Here is an 18,103-nt window from a genome sequence, read left to right as displayed (position 1 = left end):
TGTTGGTTTCCCCTGATCCATCCATCTTATAGAATTTTAATTGTAGAAAACGTTTTATCGTTTAACAGTAGAAATAGTTTTGTTGTTTTTAGAGCTTAATCTTCACGTCATTTTATTTTATTCTGCGCCTTTGATAGCTTCAGGCAGTGTAGTGGTTTATAAATCTGCAAAATAAATGAATAAGCAGCAGCTAAAGGAACTACCTTATGTCATTGATCGCCGATAAGCAGTCGTTAACAGCCATCAACAGGTTTACCACTCCTATCAGCCCATCACCCATTCCCACCCTCCCCCACCCTCTGAATATACATAAGGGTCTGGTGGATTCTGTTTCAGTGTATCTGACGAAGTGTGCATGTACACGAAAGCTCATACCAAAATAAAAACTTAGTTGGTCTTTAAGGTGCTACTGAAGGAATTTTTTTATTTTATGTCATTGATGAAATAACTCGGCAGATGCCAGGCTGATCTCTTTTATGCTGGTGGCAGCTGTCATGATAGTGCGGCTGCTGACTTGCGACAGACACAGCACCTCTGCAAACAGGCAGCATCCTTGCATACCTCACTGCCACTCACCAGTCACAACACCCTGCATTGAGGTGCCCACATCACCCATGCACAGAGGCACAAAAATCAATGCAGAGGGGGCCAAGCAACACCATGACGTCCCCCAACCCAGCCCACACTGTCTCCATGCATGATGAAGCTGCCTGAGTCCTCTGGGACCCCACCCCCCAGCACCAGGCGATACACCCAGACAGTTCTGTGTTGGGCTGAAAAAAGTGCAAGAGCACAAACTTATTCATCACCTTCCCTGCTCTCAGTGCTACCTTTGGCCTTTACACAAGCAGCTGCTGGGAGCTTTTGTCTTAGTGGATTCTTAATCATGACCTAGATTCCCCTCCTAAGTCCAGGTTCTCCCCACCACCTTAGGCCAGAGCCAGCTGAACTGGGCTCATTAAGGCCAACCTTTTCCAGAGGTGTGTGTGTTTGTAGACCAGTGATGGGCAACCTTTTGAGCTTGGTGGGTCAAAATTCGCCAAAAAACCGAGCGTAACTCGGATGGTGTGTCACTTCGAGAAAAAACACCATTATTTTGCAATATTTATAGTTTAAATAACAAAAATGTATAATTGTAATATATAATTGTATTTAATAAACCAAAAACTAATTATTTAACCAAACCAAACCAAAAACCCCTTATTTATCACAAAGTGCGCAGAGTTGTTGAGCTTTTTGGGGGGGAGCTGCTGGCCAAAGTTTTGGAGGTTTTTTTGGGGGGTGCAAAAGTTGCTTTGCTTTTGGGGGGATGCCCCAAAGCTGCTGCGCTTTTTTTGGGGGGGGGGGGAAGAGAACAGAAATAAATGATGAATAATATACTCACTGGAACTAACACACAGCACTGACATAGTCTGCCAAAGCGCAAAAAAAACCCCCAGCACAGAACGGGTTAAAAACGAACGCTGTTACACCCAATCATAGTCTGCCAAAACAGCACAGAAAGGGTTTAAAAACCAATCTCTGGCTACCAGCAACAACAACAACAGCGGAGACAAGCTGTAGCGTGAGGAGGAGCGGGAGAACAAATGGGGGGGGGAGAAACAACAGCGTGAATGGACCAATGGGGCGCGTGCCAGCAGTGAGGGCTCTGCGTGTCACGTTTGACACACGTGTCAAAGGTTCACCATCACTGGTGTAGACCTTTGGCCACTAGGAGGTTGGGGTTGCCTGGCATTTCGTCACTGTAACCAAAGACCATTAGGACCTGGGGATGATGGAGGCCTTGCACTGTTTTCATGTTCACAGAACCCTTTCCTTCGGTAAATAATGAATGTGAGAATTTGTCCGTGCTGCAGGGGGCGAGGGTGGGCACTGCTCTCAATGACACCAAGATGGAGAGAATGGGCACAGGAAGACAACCCCCCTCCCGTCTCATAATACCGTACTACGAGCCAGGAACACTCAAGGAAGCAGACTGCAGTAGATGGCTTCAGGGTGGACTAGATGGACTTCTTAAGTGGAGCCTGCCGGGTCGAGGCAAGGAGTGCTCGTCTAGTCCAGCATCCTGTTCTCACAGATGCCTCAACAGGTAACCTGCAAGCAGGCCTCCAGCATCCAAGAGCGCTCTCTCCTCCTGCAGTTTCCAGAAACTGGGATTCAGAAGCACTGTGGAGGCAGAGCCGAGCCATGGCTAGCTGCCACCAGGAGCCCTCTTCTCCACACAGTGCTGCTTCACTTATTAACTTTGGATATTGTGAGAGAGGTGGCAGACCCCAGCTTTTGTAAAGGCGGTGTGTGCGTTTTAAGGGCTAGACAAGTCTATGCAGGAGGTGAGGAACGCAGGAATCTGCATTGTACCTCAGTATTGCCCCCACTGGCTGGCAGAGGCTTCCTGGCAGTGGCTCCACGTGAAAGGCAGGTCGGCCACATAACGTAGCACCAGACATTAAAATCTGTGCGCAGACGGCCCTTATTTAAAGTATCCCCTTCAACCCATTAAAAACAGACAACAGCGAAGTATTATGAAAAAAGTGTACTTCACTCATTTAAATAACTATAATTCAGCGTATTAAGGAAGAAATAACTGGCAATCAAATATAAACACTTTACGCAAATCAAATTAATTTAACCACACAATAAATTAATACATTAAATATTAACTTTCAGTGCAACATATACAGAAGGAACAAGTGTACCGCTGACTAAAAATAATCTTCAGGTTGGTTATAACAGTAAACGTATTTACAAAAACAGAGAGGGGGAGTGTTAACAATATAACCAGAAGTCAACACACAATCAGGAAGGGGGGTGTCTAGTTCATTTATCAAATGTGTGTCTAATGTGAAAAATTGGCACAGTTCGTCCATTTTTATTTTTTAAGAAACATACATACTGATCCTGCTTCCGGCCAAGTATCCAAATTGAAACAGAAACTCAGGTGGGATCAGGTCACAACAGCTCAGGTTAAAAGGCCATCTCTAATTTCAGAAAAGCATTGCAGGGTACAATTGCAGAGAAACGTACAAGCCAGCTCGTTTATTCAGACTGCAAGTCACTTTTCTGCCTATTCCTTCTTTCAGTGAAAAAAAAGGAGCACAGGGTCACATTCTGCAAAAGGTATTTAAAAACGCTGCTTTCACAGGGTTGACAAGCCACAAATTGCAGCACAAATAAGAGCAAAGTCCTGGGACTGGGACTCCGAGGGTTTTTTAGGCCCAAAGGGGGACTTGGGGTAAAGGTATCCCTTGAAGAAGGTCTAAGATACCGGGAGTCCTTACGGCAGCCATTTGCAAGCTGGTACCCTCCAGATGTTTGGGTCTGCACCTTCCCTAGCTGTACGGTGCTGGGAAGGAGGAGGGGAGATGTGGTCCAAACATCTGGAGGGCGCCAGCTTGGGAAAGACTGCCTTTCGATGGGGAAAAGCCCACCCAAGTGAATTGCTTTTCCTTAATTCTGTGGCAATCGAGTGACCCTGACTCAAACAGGCTGGAATAATGCCCAGTTTAATAAATCAGCACTGGGGAGGAAAGGAGTTTAGGGACAATATTTTAAAAAAACCTCATTTTTCCTTGAAGAGATCAGTTCTTCTCCTCAGGACAGTCAAAGAAATATTTGTGCTGAATGACAAATAAAAAGAGATCGGACCCTTTAAAAGTAGCACAGAATGTCGTAAACTTTGGAACTAAAACTAACCTGCCTATAACTATTTCTTGGAAGGTACCTATCAGATTGGCTCTGGCAGCGATCAGGGTCAACAGGGATTTTAGACAACATGCTCAAGGATAGGGAATGGAATGGAAATAATGGAAACCATTAGCATTTTCACAGAAGAGGTTTCAACTTGCATCTTAAATTTCAATTATTCTGCCTACGCAGAAAGAACAGAATGGCTTTTGAGTGATTTTTAAAAAAGAATTTCCATATACAGTATATTCCTGCCCCCTCATTAGGAGCTCTGCATTAGAAGCTGTCCTCTGAGGGTCCCAATTCTTGCTTTTATCAATTCAGCTTACAGAAGAGACGTTTCGGCAGAATGCGGACCTCCCAAATGGTGAACATCAACTTTGAGCCAAACCGCCCTCTTCCCAACACACCTTCGGCTGCACACTCGCTCAGCAACAAGCTACACCCCTCACACTCAAGAGGCCAGCCCTCTTCCTGCAGAACAAGTATTGGGACATGGAAGCCCTTCCACAAATCGCCTGTCTTGGGAAACATGCATTAGAATTGTCAGATAAAAGATGCACAACAAGCCCAGCTGATCCCATGGAATGTTTCCAGACACACAAGCATCTGTTGAAACACTCCAGTCTCTCCTTACACTGTCCTGTTAAGGCAGCCTAAAAATCCCTTCCCATTTAGAACCACAATGGGATGACTTTTAAGAATCCATCCAAAAGTGATTTAAGTAGGATTCTTATCTATTTCAGTGAGCTGGGCTTTTTTCAATTAGGTGCTAAAAACAATAACCGAAGAAGCATCCTCCCCAATATCTCTTGCCTTGGAATCCACACATTTTTTTAGGGTCTCTGCTTTTTATTCTTTGGGGATATGCGGCAGAGCAGTTGGCTGTTGTTGTTTTGATCCAGTTACACAGAACAGGGTGGGGGATGAAAAAGAACTTTCTAATTTGGAGGCACAATGATCATGAAAGCTGGAAATGTGAGCTATTTTGCTGTCCTTCGGCTCAAAGATGTTGCTGCTCAGTCCTTACTTTTCTAAATCCAGATATTCAAAATACAGAAAACGCTGAGGGCTGGTAGAGACAAGTGATCACTTTGGAAAATTCATCTGGATGTTTCTGGATACAAAAAGATATTTGTTTTCAAGGAGTGGGACTTGCAGTTGAACCCAGCGGACCTTCTTCTCAATTGGAGAATTTAGCTATCTCAAAATCACGAATGTAGCTCATCACTTCTTTGGAGTCAGATTCTGTATTGAGTGCAGGATCCTAAGACTGGAGTCCATGTTCCATGAAGTCTCAAGCAAGGAGGAAGATTTTTGGGAAACAAAGTTACCCCCACCTGAACTGTACACAATTCTTTCCTGGTATTAGACACCCATTCCATGTGCATTTCTCATAGCAACGTAAACATGAAGCCGTCCAATGTGCACTGTTTTAAAAAATGACTAGCCTGTAATTTTCCTACTCTTTATTTTACTATGCGAAGTCTTTTGAGATTCCTTGGTTATCCATAAGCTTCCATGTATGGATTGACCTGGTGTGTGGCGTCACGTGTCTCCACATAGCAAGTTCTGGAAGCACAATGCATGAATGGAGGATGCAGACAAGAAGCCAAATGTTGCAGGGAGTCTGCTTGCCAATACTGTTCTGTCCCCAGGAAGCACCTGTGTCCATCTTAAGTGTCCCTCTGGAATATTGTAGGCCTCCTGTAGGATGCTTAAGTGGTCCCTTCTACACACAGCAGTCAGAATCCCAGCAGACCCCCGTCTCCATCAGACAACTGTGAAAACAGGCATCAAAATAGTTTAAGGATAAAGGCTTCACTCTGACCAGGCTGCAGCAAAGCTACGGTATAATACAATTGCATCTTGCATGCAACTAGCTTGCATGAATGAGCCTCACACAATTGAAATTGGGCAAATTAACAGCATGCAAGGCAGACACCTTAAAAGCTCTTTCGTGCTAGATTTTCCAGGGGTGGAAAGAGCTTTTAAGCTCTCCACCCTGCTTAATGGGTTCTGGGATGCTCACACAAGATATCGCAGGAACTTGGACAGCCCTTGCGGGAGCGTCTCAAAACCCGCATGCTGAGTGGGACTTATCTGATAAGAAGGCAGAGAGCTTTTAAACTGTCTACCTTGCTTGGGGGGGGGTGTGGCAAGGCTCACTTGACACACCAGCTGCAGAAGGTAAGGGTGCTCATATGGGGCAGTTCTGAGTGTGTGTGTGTGTGTCCAGCATACAGTGGAACCTCGGTTCCCTAATGCCTCTGTTGTCATACGTTTCAGTTCTCGAACGCCGAAAGCCCCGAAGGAAATGCTTCTGTTTTCGAACATTTTTTGGAACCCAAATGTGCGATGCAACTTCTGCTGAGTGCAAGAAGCTCTTGCAACCAATGGGAAGCCACACCTGGGTTTTCGAGTGTTTTTTTTGAAGCTGAATGGGCTTCCAGAATGGATTTCATTCGAGAACCGAAGTACCAGTGTACGTGTTTTTGCATATACACATCATGCCCAGAACACAACCCCCATGTAAGGTGTGATTGTGCTGTACAATACAATGAGCTATGCAACACCGCATGGAATTAAAGGTTGCCTTATAGGATATGTGCTCATGCAACAGGATTTCACTGTCCTCTTTGCACCTCCAACCTCCCAATTCCGAGGGCGTGACGAGAAGGGGAGGGTGGTGATCCTGTTATGCAATCGGAGGTCTATTCCGCTCACGCACACAGCAATGGATACGACCCTAAGTCACAAGCTGTGGGGATGATCACTAAGATGGTAATAGGCAAACCCACAGAGGATGGACCACCAAAAATGATGGCAAAATGGTACCCCATGCCTAGCGGCAGTCTACCTCGGAATACCAATGTGGGGTTGGTGGGGGGGGGAGAAGACAGGGGAAGGCCACCCATTTCCCATATCCTTCCTTCAAGAAGGATACTGACAAGCTGGAACGTGTCCAGAGGAGGGCAACCAAAATGGTCAAAGGCCTGGAAACGATGCCTTATGAGGAACGGCTTAGGGAGCTGGGTATGTTTAGCCTGGAGAAGAGAAGGTTAAGGGGTAATATGATGGCCATGTTCAAATATATTAAAGGATGCCATATAGAGGAGGGAGAAAGGTTGTCTTCTGCTGCTCCAGAGAAGCGGACACAGAGCAATGGATTCAAACTACAAGAAAGAAGATTCCACCTAAACATTAGGAAGAACTTCCTGACAGTAAGAGCTGTTCGGCAGTGGAATTTGCTACCAAGGAGTGTGGTGGAGCCTCCTTCTTTGGAGGTCTTTAAGCAGAGGCTTGACAGGCATATGTCAAGAATGCTTTGATGGTGTTTCCTGCTTGGCAGGGGGTTGGACTGGATGGCCCTTGTGGTCTCTTCCAACTCTATGATTCTATGATTCTGCATAGGAGGTTTCAGGTGTACCTGACTTCCCAGTGCTTTGGCCTCATCGCACAAGACAGTGCCGGTATCATTAAAAGGCAAGAACCTCCAGGCTAAACTGAGCAGAGCTAGATGGGCACATGGTGCATTTGATGCAAACTCTGCACACCTTCCTGAAGTAGCAAAGCAGCTCATAGATTATTATATAGCTTGTAAGCAGCAGAAGCAGCATCGAAGCTCCTTTCAATGCAGGAAGGGGCTTAAGTTAGTTTGCACAGAGCTCCAAACGAGGACACTTAGGACTGTAAGTCTAAATCAGGAGAAATATAAGTCCTCCCATCTGACCAAGTTAGAGACTGGGCTGTAAAATCTATTTTGAATGAGCAGAATTTGGCCCATGCCTCAGAAGAATCTAATTTAAACAGTTGAGAATTCCTGCTGTCTTCTAAGTTGTAAGACTGAGAAAGTGTCCTCTCACAGAGGACAGCAGAGTCAAAGGATGGCTCCTTTTTGCTTGGTACGCAGCTGATGGAGGACAAGGCTGTCAATGGCTGCAAACCATCCCCAGGATCAGAGCTAGTCTCCCTCGGGATACGATCCAGTGGGGGGACAAATGGAGAGTGCAATAATAGCACTGCAAATCTCACTTCCAGGTTCTGCTTGTGGGTCTCCCAGGGGCCTCTAGCTGGCCACCATGGAAAACAGGATGATGGATTAGATCGACCTTTGGCCTGATCCAGCTGCCAACCACTACCTGGCAGCCCTGCTGACCTCAAGGCCTGCATTTCAGTACACTGTACTGGGAATACTTATTTACGGTGCAATTTTGCTTGTTTACCTTCTGTTAGAATTGGTTGTTTATTGGTCCCGTTTAGGTGATTTTGTCATTTTTGTGGATTGTTTTTTGTCTGTTTATTTGTGTTACTCTGGGACTGAAACATTCTGCAAAGAGCGGGTTGCAAATGCTGCAAATAAATAACAAATTCTCACGTTCTTAACTCTCCAAGGTCTCAGTCAGAGGCCTCTCCAATTCCTACTTCCGCAAATCCTTTGGGCTGGAAATTGAATCTGGGAACTTTTAACATGTGAAGAGAGTGCTCTGCCACTGAACTGGAAACTCACTGCAGATCAGGGCTGTATGAACTATTGCAGGAGGCCCCCCTGACCCTCAGCCCAGGGAAGTAACTACTGTAGTTTTCACCTTACTACCCATCAGGTTAAACGCACCCCTCTAAGCTGCTTCTGTAGCACCTTTATTTACCTGTCTCTGAATGGCAGCAAGACGTTCCTCCTTTCAGGAGCCCGTTGGGCTTCTCCTGTCTGCAGACAACAGTTCTGCACCACTCACAATGTTTTCGTATCCTACAGCAGCTGCAAAACATAAGCAAGAGGTTTAAGGCAGGGAAGGCCAGGAATGACATCAGAATGCAGAGTGTCAGTGGTGGCGTAGTGGTTAGAGTGTTAGATTAAGAGCTCAAATCCCTGCTCAGTCTTGAAGTTCACTGGGTGACCTTGGGCCAGCCATTGTTTCTCAGCCCAACCTGCTTCACAGGGTTGTTGTGAGGATAAAATGAGGAAGGGGAGAACCATGTACACCACCTCCAGCTATTTGGAGGGAAAGGTGGGGTGTAAGTGAGATAAATAAATGCGAAAGGGTGGGAGATCAGAATGTCGTCCACCCCTACAGTATAGAGGGCGGCTGGCACAGGTGGGGCCCCCTTTGTGATCACCTTCAGAATGTGCTGGCATGGATGGGCCCTTGAGTTTGTGAACCTGTAAACCCGGGTTCACACATGTGGTAGCCCCAAGCTAGCCCCTTGCATTCTCAAAGCTGATCAGCCTCAAGTCTTACATTTGCCAAGTTTATCACAATTCAGCACCGCTGGAATCCCGTTTTATAAGCACCTCAGGCCCTGTGATTAGGCACTATAAAGTTTGTTGCTGGGTTCCATGTTTCCTGCTGAAATTCAGAACTCCTAAATCAGAGTAGGAAACTTAACAGCTGGAAAAATAAATCAAAATGGGGTGTGTTGCCTATTAAAATAAAAGGACTGTTCGATTTGATTTTAATCAGTTTTAAAGGTACTTCACTAATTTAAGATGAAATCTTTTGCACCAGCCTTATAAGAGACCAACAGCCTAGGGAGCAAAGACCCAAAGACAAGAACAATCAGGTGGAACAATCCAGGTGGTAGCTCTAAAAAAATGGGTTTCAGTCTCTCCCTCTCCAAGGAGCACTCAAGCCCTTAGATCCCAGCACAACCACTGGAAACACAGAATCTGGGAGTTTGAAAAGACCCAAAGGGTCACCCAGTCTGCAATGCACTAAATCACCCAGAAGAATCCTACTACTGGTCCCCTGCGTCTCAGGACCAGCCTCAGCTAGAAGCGAGCCATTCACTGTTGCTGGCCCCATTATGTGGAATACTTTTCCAGCGGAGATTCAGCAGTCATCCTCCCTGTTCACCTTCAGACAAGCCTATTCAGCTGCTTAAACTCCATTTTAGATAAGCTAGTCATCCCTATGGTTGCCTTGTACTGATTTATGGCATTTTATGTTTCATTGTATGGGATGCAGGTGGTGCTGTGGTCTAAACCACAGAGCCTAGGGCTTGCCGATCGGAAGGTTGGCGGTTCGAATCCCTGCGACGGGGTGAGCTCCCATTGTTCGGTCCCAGCTCCTGACCACCTAGCAGTTCGAAAGCACGCCAAAAAGTGCAAGTAGATAAATAGGTACCACTCCGGCAGGAAGGTAAACGGCGTTTCTGTGCGCTGCTCTGGCTCGTCAGAAGCGGCTTAGTCATGGTGGCCACATGACCTGGAAGCTATCTGCGGACAAACGCTGGCTCCCTCGGCTTATGGAGTGAGATGAGCGCCGCAACCCCAGAGTCATCTGCAACTGGACCTAACGGTGAGGGGTACCTTTACCTTTACGTTTCATTGTATTTGTATATATTGTTATGCACCAGCTTGATATTTGTTGCAAGTGGGTGGTATAGAAATACTTTCAGAAGTAAACAAAAGGTGAGTCAGGCTCTCTGCTGACTATACTTTGGAACTCCCTGCCTAATGATATCAGGCAGACACCTTCACTGTACTCTTTTTGGCACCTGCTAGGAACATTTCTGTTCAGACAAGCCTACCCAGATGCTTACAAAGTTGATGTGAGTTTTTAGATTATTGTTGTTTTAACTTTTCAGAAGTCATAAGTTATTAATGTTCATTTTTCTTAAGAGATAATTTTATTGGCTTCCCTTTTTTTGTAAACCGCTTTGAGGTTTGTTTGTTTCTTTTACAATCAATCTTAGGAAAAAGAAAAAAAATGCAGACTAGACTACTGCAATGCACTTTACATGGGGCTGCCTTTAAGAACAAATAAAGAATGGTCTGAAATTTTCAGCTAGTGCAAAATGCAGCTGCCCTCATGACCCAATTTGTGAGCAAGGATGTTATTAAAACATTACAGAATTTACTACCAACACACTCCTGCATAAATACTTCTCAGCACCAAGAAAAGCGGCAGGGCCTGGAGAAACCCGCTGTTGTCGGTGACTGTCCTAACTGGTTTGTTCGTTTTGGTCTCGCTGCTGGCAGAGAATGTTCCCCGAGCAAAGGTGAGAGGAGGGCTGGGGACTTGCTTGAGAAAAGGGATTAGGCAAGGCGAGCCATGCAGATTGGGAAACCAACCGCAACGACACTGCAGCCCGTCCTCTAAATTACACAGCAAAGACTTTAATTTTAGCTTAATGGGTGGCGTTCCAGTTGCAACATGCAGGCCACCATCTCCTGTCCTCAGAACAAAAACACACCGGAACACATGACCTCATTGCATGAAAGAGCCATTCTAGGACATCCAGGACGCGGATGGAGAAATTGCCAGGCAGAAGGGGGGGGCAGAGGCAGCGCAGGGCATTTTTTTTGCAGCAGGCAACAGCTGAAAACAAAACGCATGTCCAGTTCTCTCCAAAGTGTCTTTCTAAATTAAGGGAATCCTTAATTAAATTGCATTTTTACAAAACGGAATTAAATGCTGAAATACATGAGGAATGGGAAGATGAGCGGGTTGGTGTGTGTGTGTGTGTGTGTGTGTGTGTGTGTGTGTGTGTGTGTGTAGAGGAAGAGACATAGTTTCATGCTCTTCTCATCCACAAAGTTAATAAAGTGGTTCAATTTACAACTAAAAATAAATTACATGATATATTTTAATGAAGAGACACTTTCAGAAAAAGTTCCCAATACTTCCAAAACAGCTGTTCCGGACACTGGGTAAAACTAAGACTTCTGTCTATATCTTAAGCCAGGGTTTGTGGCAAAAAGAGATGGTGCAGATAACAGAACTGTGGAGCTGGAAGAGACCCCAAACAGCCATCTAGTCCAGCCCCCTGCAATGCAGTGAAACATGGAGGATTACACGGGTAACTTGCACTGAGTACTCTTTACAGATTTGCAGGTCTACCTTGTTAAAGGAAAGTTTTCAACGTTCTGCAATTAACCACTATTGGTCAATGGCAGCTCATCTGTTTTTAAGCTAGAGGCAGAATTAGGCTGAGAGAAGGTCTTCCCTTTCCATGCAATCAATTGCCTTCAGCATCCAAGAGCCCAAGTCCATATTAAATTTCATCCAGGTGTTACACTTCCCTCTCACTGCTCTCCTTCCATGAGGTTCGGGATGGCATTCCAAGGTGGTTTCCCATCCAAGCAGTTACCAGACTTTGGCCTGCTCAGATTCAGGGAGGTGGCTCCACCACATGGACCACGCTGAGACGTGACAAGCTAAGTGACCAGCCATAGCTCAGTGGCAGAGCATCTCTGCCTTGCATTCAGTGGGTCCCAGGTTCAATCCCCATCAGCTGCCAGTCAGTGTAGGAAACATTGAGCTAGATGGACCAGGGCAGGACTCAGCACAAGGCAACTTTCCATGCTTCTAAGATCATGCACACTCTTTTAAATGAATTCCACCTGCCTTGCCCCACCCCCTGGCCCTGGGACTCCTCATAAGGAAGCTGTGCCTGGAGGAAGAACTGTGAAGGGAGAGACTTCATTAGGCAAGGCTTTCTTCCACCTGCCTTGCTCCACCCTCTAGTCTCTGCTTCTCAATTTCTATTGTATTATTTTATGTACTGTGGCTTGCTGTTGTTTTATGATTATAGTTTGGAAATTATTTATCATAACTGTTAAGGGTGAATTTCTGTTTAACTTTTATATGCTGATATTATTATTTTATACTATTCTAATGATTACTGAATGTTACTTTTTTGATGTAGGTTGCTTATTTTAAAGTTATGTTTCATTATCACATTTTTGTATTGCTTTAGATTGTTATAAAATGTACATTTTTTGTTTCTTCAGCTCGTAAACCGCCTTGAGTGTTGTAAGATAGAAAGACGGTATACAAATTAAAAATGATAATGATGATGAATTTCTACCCTACTTTTCGAGGGTGGGGAAGGCTTCCAGAGAGAGACTTGTACATCGCTACAACCAACAGGCTTGCAATCTAAAAAGGCAGGGCACAAAAGGAAAACTGGTTGGGAGGGAGGAGGAAATAAGCAAACTCAGCTGCATATTCTTCGTTGGAAGTTCTTCTAATGATCAGCTAGGGTGAAAAAGTCCAAGGTGACCTCGCACCCCTTCTCCAACCTCCTTTGCTGCAGCTTGATGCCGCGGCTACTGCCTTGTGACAGCTGTTGGAGGGAGGAGTCTGCTGCCTAGTATGCAAAGCAGCCTTTGCCACATGTCAGGGTGAGGTCTGGCTCCAGCCTTCCAAACTGGGAAGCAGGCTGGACCTGCAAAAGGAGACCCTTCTCTCCATGAACTGCTGCTGCCCACCCGGGCCTATTCAGTAGGCTGGCCACCTTTTAAGACACGCATTTTACATAAAACACATGCCTTGGTGCACACACACACACACACACACACACACACACACATTTCATGCTTGCAGAGATGTCAATGCAGAACATCGGTTCAAATGGAAGTTTCACTTACTGTATTAGGACGCAGATCATGATAAGGGCGACAGAGGCTACAACGGAAACCACCACCAGGGCAGTGATGGTTTGCTTTGTCTGGCTGGCGGCCACCACTGCAAGCAGGTCTGCGTGTTCGCATCGCGCCCCAACATACCCGGAATGGCAGCTGTGACGAGGCAAAAGAAAACCAAGAGCAGTGAGTGCACAGAGGAAAAGACACAAGCTTATATATATACATATATATGCAGAATTTGAGGCAGATGCCATTTTCTCACATCTAGAATTAAAATGGGATTTTATCTAAAGCAAAGGGCTGGAAGGTGCCTAGAGGCAGGGTGGGAAGCAGCTACTGAAGGCCTGGTTTGCATTTCCCCTTTCGAGTGAAGCGCAAAAGTCCTGCTCTCCCTGCCTCACTCCAGAATTTGCGGTGCTCCTTTTGAGCCGCATATTCCCCATGGGAAAGACTGCACAGTGTTCCCAATCAGGGCATTAGCCAGGCATGATCCAAACAAACCAATGAATCCTACGTATTTATACTTCTGCTGTGTAATGTGAAATTTGAGCTGCTTAGGAACCATTTCGGCATATAAGTGGCATATACGTTAGTTTTAAAATATTAATAAAATTATTAGTATTTTACTCTTCCCCATCTGAACACAGCATGTGCTCTGGATCACGTTGGCATGTTTATTATCTTCGCACCAACTCTCAGCATTCCAACAAGGCAAATCTTGCAGATGAAGGGAGATTCCCCGTATGTTCCACAAGGGCCCAAGAGCCACCCCCATCCCCTTAGGGCTTAGGCAGTCTTCTTCTATTGGACTTCAATTCCCACCATCCTCAGCCAACTTAGCCGATTGTCAGGGATGACAAGAGCTGTAGTCCAACAACATCTGGTGACCCAAGAGTCTAATGCAGGCATTAGGCAAACTCGGCCCTCCAGATGTTTTGGGACTACAACTCCCATGATCCCTAGCTAACAGGACCAGTGGTCAGGGATGATGGGAATTGTAGTCCCAAAACATCTGGAGGGCCGAGTTTGCCTATGCCTGGTCTAATGCATGGAGGCAGGGACACTCTTTCGTGACATGCCTACTGCACGGTTACTGCTGAATGCAACGAGGTGGGTATTGCAAGATGCAAGAGGGAGACTTACACGCAAGCTGGTTTTTCCTCTTGCACCAAGAACCTGCAAGTACCATGGAAGCAAAACTCACTATGAGCATCTGGACAGCTGTTAAAGTGAGATCTCACAGCAGCAGCCACTGGAGGACCTAAGCAAGGATGGACACGAGAGAGAGAGAGAGAGAGGGAGGGAGAGAGAGAGGGAGAGAGGAGGCTGGTTAATCTTTGGTCCCATGGCCAATATAACTCACACTACATACAACCCAGGTGGCGCTGTGGTTAAACCACTGAGCCTAGGGCTTGCTGATCAGAAGGTCTGCGGTTCGAATCCCTGTGACGGGGTGAGCTCCCGTTGCTTGGTCCCAGCTTCTGCCAACCTAGCAGTTCGAAAGCACGTCAAAATGCAAGTAGATAAATAGGAACCGCTACAGCGGGAAGGTAAACGGCGTTTCCATGTGCTGCTCTGGTTTGCCAGAAGTGGCTTTGTCATGCTGGCCACATGACCTGGAAGCTATACGCCGGCTCCCTCGGCCAATAATGCGAGATGAGCGCGCAACCCCAGAGTCGGTCACGACTGGACCTAATGGTCAGGGGTCCCTTTACCTTACATACATAGAAACATACTTCAATCAGGTGCTGTGCATCTTTATACAGTGGTACCTTGACTTACGAAGGTGATCCGTTCTGCAGCGCTCTTCGTAAGTCGAATCCTTTGTAAGTCGATGCATCCATTTTGCGCTTTGCACATGCGCAGACCACGAGCGCTGCTTCTGCGCATGCGCAGAATGCGCACGCGGCGAAAATACTTCTGGGTTTGCGGACTTCGTAAGTCGAAACCTTCAGAAGTCAAGGCATTCATAAGTCGAGGTATCACTGTATACATTTCTATATGAGATTGTACATGATATGAATATTTTGGCAAGCAATTTTCCTTAATATGGGGCTTTTTGTAAAAACAAAAAACTTCCACAAATATATGCATTTTTAGGCATGCTTCCCCCTAGTACAAGTGTTTATCTACATATTCCTTGGTTAGAGAGGTGCACTGTAAAATATGAAGTGGAGCAAAATTGGAAGGGTAACTTCGTTTCAGTTTCTTCAGTAGCACCTTAAAGACCAACTAAGTTTTTATTTTGGTATGAGCTTTCGTGTGCATGCACACTTCGTCAGATACACTTGAAACAGAAGAGCCAGACCCTTATGTATATTCAGAGGGTGGGTGGGTGGGTGGGAATGGGTGATGGGCTGATAGGAGTGGTAAACCTGTTGATGGCTGTTAACGACTGCTGATGACTGCAATTGGTCCTGCGGGGGGGGGGGGAGCAAGGGCTGAGGCGCTAAAGAAAGCTTGATCATGCATAATGAGATAAGAATCCAATGTTCATCCCAGGTGGTTCCATGGTTTTAAGCTTGGTAATGAGTTCCAATTCAGCAACTTCTCTTTCATTTCAGTTTGTGAATTGTTTCAGAAAGAAATTATTAGGTAGCCAAGCATTAAAATATAACCTACACCAAATTGCCTCCCCCCCCCCAAATATGGCCAAACGAAGGACACGAATAGAGCCTGCTGGATCAGGCCAATTGCCCATCTGCTCCGGCAACCTGGTTCTCACTGTGGCCAATCAGATGCCCCAATGGGAAACTGGCAAGCAGGACTGAAGCACCAGAGGTCAACACTCCCCCCTCCTGTGCAAGCGGAATTCAGAAGCATCGCTGCCTCCAACTGCAGAGGCAGAGGGATCCATCCTGGCTAGTAGCCATCAATAGCCCTCTCCTCCAAGGGTGTTCTCTAATCCTCTTTTAAAGCCATCCGTTGGTGGCCATCACTGCCTCCTGCAGGCACTTCCATAGGATTGCGAATATGTTTGGGGTGCACAGAAGAGGCTGCACAGAGAAGCAGAGGCCATGCTTAGTCAGTGTGTGTTTTTACCCAAGAGTTGTACCTCACCTACCACCGAGGCTCAACTAGAATGATATACCTAGAGTGCATGAACCAAGACAAGGTTTGGCGTTACTGTAAGGCAAGCAGAAGGGAGAAAGGCAGCAGTAACAGCTGTCAATATAAGGATACTTGTCACACATACTTTTGTGGGGTAGTGGGCTGAGAATGTGCACTGCTAAGAACACATCCATTTACAGGAAGAAGGTAACTGGCCATGACATCATTCAACCTTTTTAGAAGCCATGTGTCTTACAACTGAAATAGTCATAATAATAAAGGAAGATATATTTATGTATTTATGCAAGACATTCCTGGGCTGCCTTTCTGGACACCGTCCTCTCAAAGCGGCTCACGGAATATCACATGCCATAAAGCAATCTTCCCAAGGCTGCAATTTTTGCAACATATTTTTGTGAACCACTCAGAGACTATTGTAGTTGAGTCGCATATCAACTGCAGGAGAGCCAATGTGGTACAGTGGATTGAGCTCTAGGATCTGGGTTCGCATCTCCACTCTTGCCATGAAGCTCAGCGGGTGACACACTCGCTGCCTCGACTAACCTACTTCACAAGGCTGTTGTTGTGGGGGTTGAATTAAAAGAGGAAGAAGAACCATATATCCCACCTTGAGCTCCTTGGAGAAAATGTAATAAATAAGAAATAATGATTTAAATCATCTTAAAAAGCAGAGACATCACCTTGCCTACAAAGGTCCGTATAGTTAAAACTATGGTTTTCCCAGTAGTGATGTATGGAAGTGAGAGCTGGACCATAAAGAAGGCTGATCGCCAAAGAATTGATGCTTTTGAATTACAGTATGGTGCTGGAGGAGACTCTTGAGAGTCCCATGGACTGCAAGAAGATCAAACCTATCCATTCTAAAGGAAATCAGCCCTGAGTGCTCCCTGGAAGGACAGATCCTGAAGCTGAGGCTCCAATACTTTGGCCACCTCATGAGAAGAGAAGAATCCTTGGAAAAGACCCTGATGTTGGGAAAGATTGAGGGCACTAGGAGAAGGGGACGACAGAGGATGAGATGGTTGGACAGTGTTATTGTAGCTACCAACATGAGTTTGACCAAACTGCGGGAGGCAGTGCAAGACAGGAGTGCCTGGCGTGCTATGGTCCATGGGGTCACGAAGAGTCGGACACGACTAAACAACAACAACGATTTAAATAAAAAACGTAACATTTCAGAGTTTCATGAGAACTACCTTTAAAAACAGGACATAGGTTAAAAGCCTCTAAGGTTACTGAGATAAAGAAAGTATCCCTGGTTTGTGAAAAACTAGAGAGGCTAACAGATCCTTTGAAAGTCACACTTTGACTGGTCATGTGAGTACCGTACTTTTCCGTGTATAAGACGTCCCCATGTATAAGACACCCCCTATTTTGGGGGACTCAAATTTAAGAAAATGGGGGGAGATGGAACAGAGTTGTTGACCTTTCTTGGGGTGGGATTACCCAGCGCTGTTGAGACTTTTTAAAGGGGGGGGGTTGCTGAAAATCGCTCACCCCAACACGTCGTAAAACTCCGCCGACTCTTCTGTCCCCTCGCTGGCAGAAGCTGCCAATCACCCGCGTCAGCCAATCAACACCAGCCATTGATGCAGCAACCATTAATTTTTTTAAAAAAACCCCAAAACAGTCTTATACACAGAAAAATATGGTATTTTCTTAGAGTGCTTTAAGCTGGACATTGTTACCACTGGTTAAAGATGCTGGCCAACATCTGAAAAATCTCACCAGGGGAAGATGGAGGCTGCAAGATACTTTTCTGGAGCAAGCAACTTCCTTCAGACTAGTCTGCCTGCACTGGTGTGTGGATGGCTTGACTTTGCTCAAGTAAACCATATGTTGCAGCAGGCAGACAAAAGCCGATGCCACATTCCACAATAAACCTGCTTGTCTCAGTTGTTAGTGGAGTGCAGAGTGGTACCCTGGCTCCATTTCCCAAAGGCTTCCAGGTCCCCTCCCACAATGTCAATGACA

The 18,103-nt window shown here is 45.8% G+C and overlaps 1 protein-coding gene across 1 annotated transcript in view; it reads right to left on the bottom strand.

Moving 5' to 3' along the window:
• Positions 1 to 1,564: 1,564 nt before the first annotated feature.
• TGFA (transforming growth factor alpha) overlaps positions 1,565 to 18,103 on the bottom strand; it is a 48,610-nt gene continuing 32,071 nt past the window's right edge. Inside the window, exons 3-6 of the mRNA XM_035119954.2 lie at positions 14,201 to 14,318; positions 13,061 to 13,210; positions 8,334 to 8,443; positions 1,565 to 5,465 (exon numbers count right to left, since the gene is read on the bottom strand). Coding sequence (XP_034975845.2) covers positions 5,458 to 5,465; positions 8,334 to 8,443; positions 13,061 to 13,210; positions 14,201 to 14,318 — 386 coding nt within the window. The 3' untranslated portion in view covers positions 1,565 to 5,457. The remainder of the gene's footprint in view (positions 5,466 to 8,333; positions 8,444 to 13,060; positions 13,211 to 14,200; positions 14,319 to 18,103) is intronic.

Source organism: Zootoca vivipara, chromosome 6, assembly GCF_963506605.1.
Source record: "Zootoca vivipara chromosome 6, rZooViv1.1, whole genome shotgun sequence".
NCBI lineage: Eukaryota > Metazoa > Chordata > Lepidosauria > Squamata > Lacertidae > Zootoca > Zootoca vivipara.
This window is presented reverse-complemented; position numbering and strand designations above follow the sequence as displayed.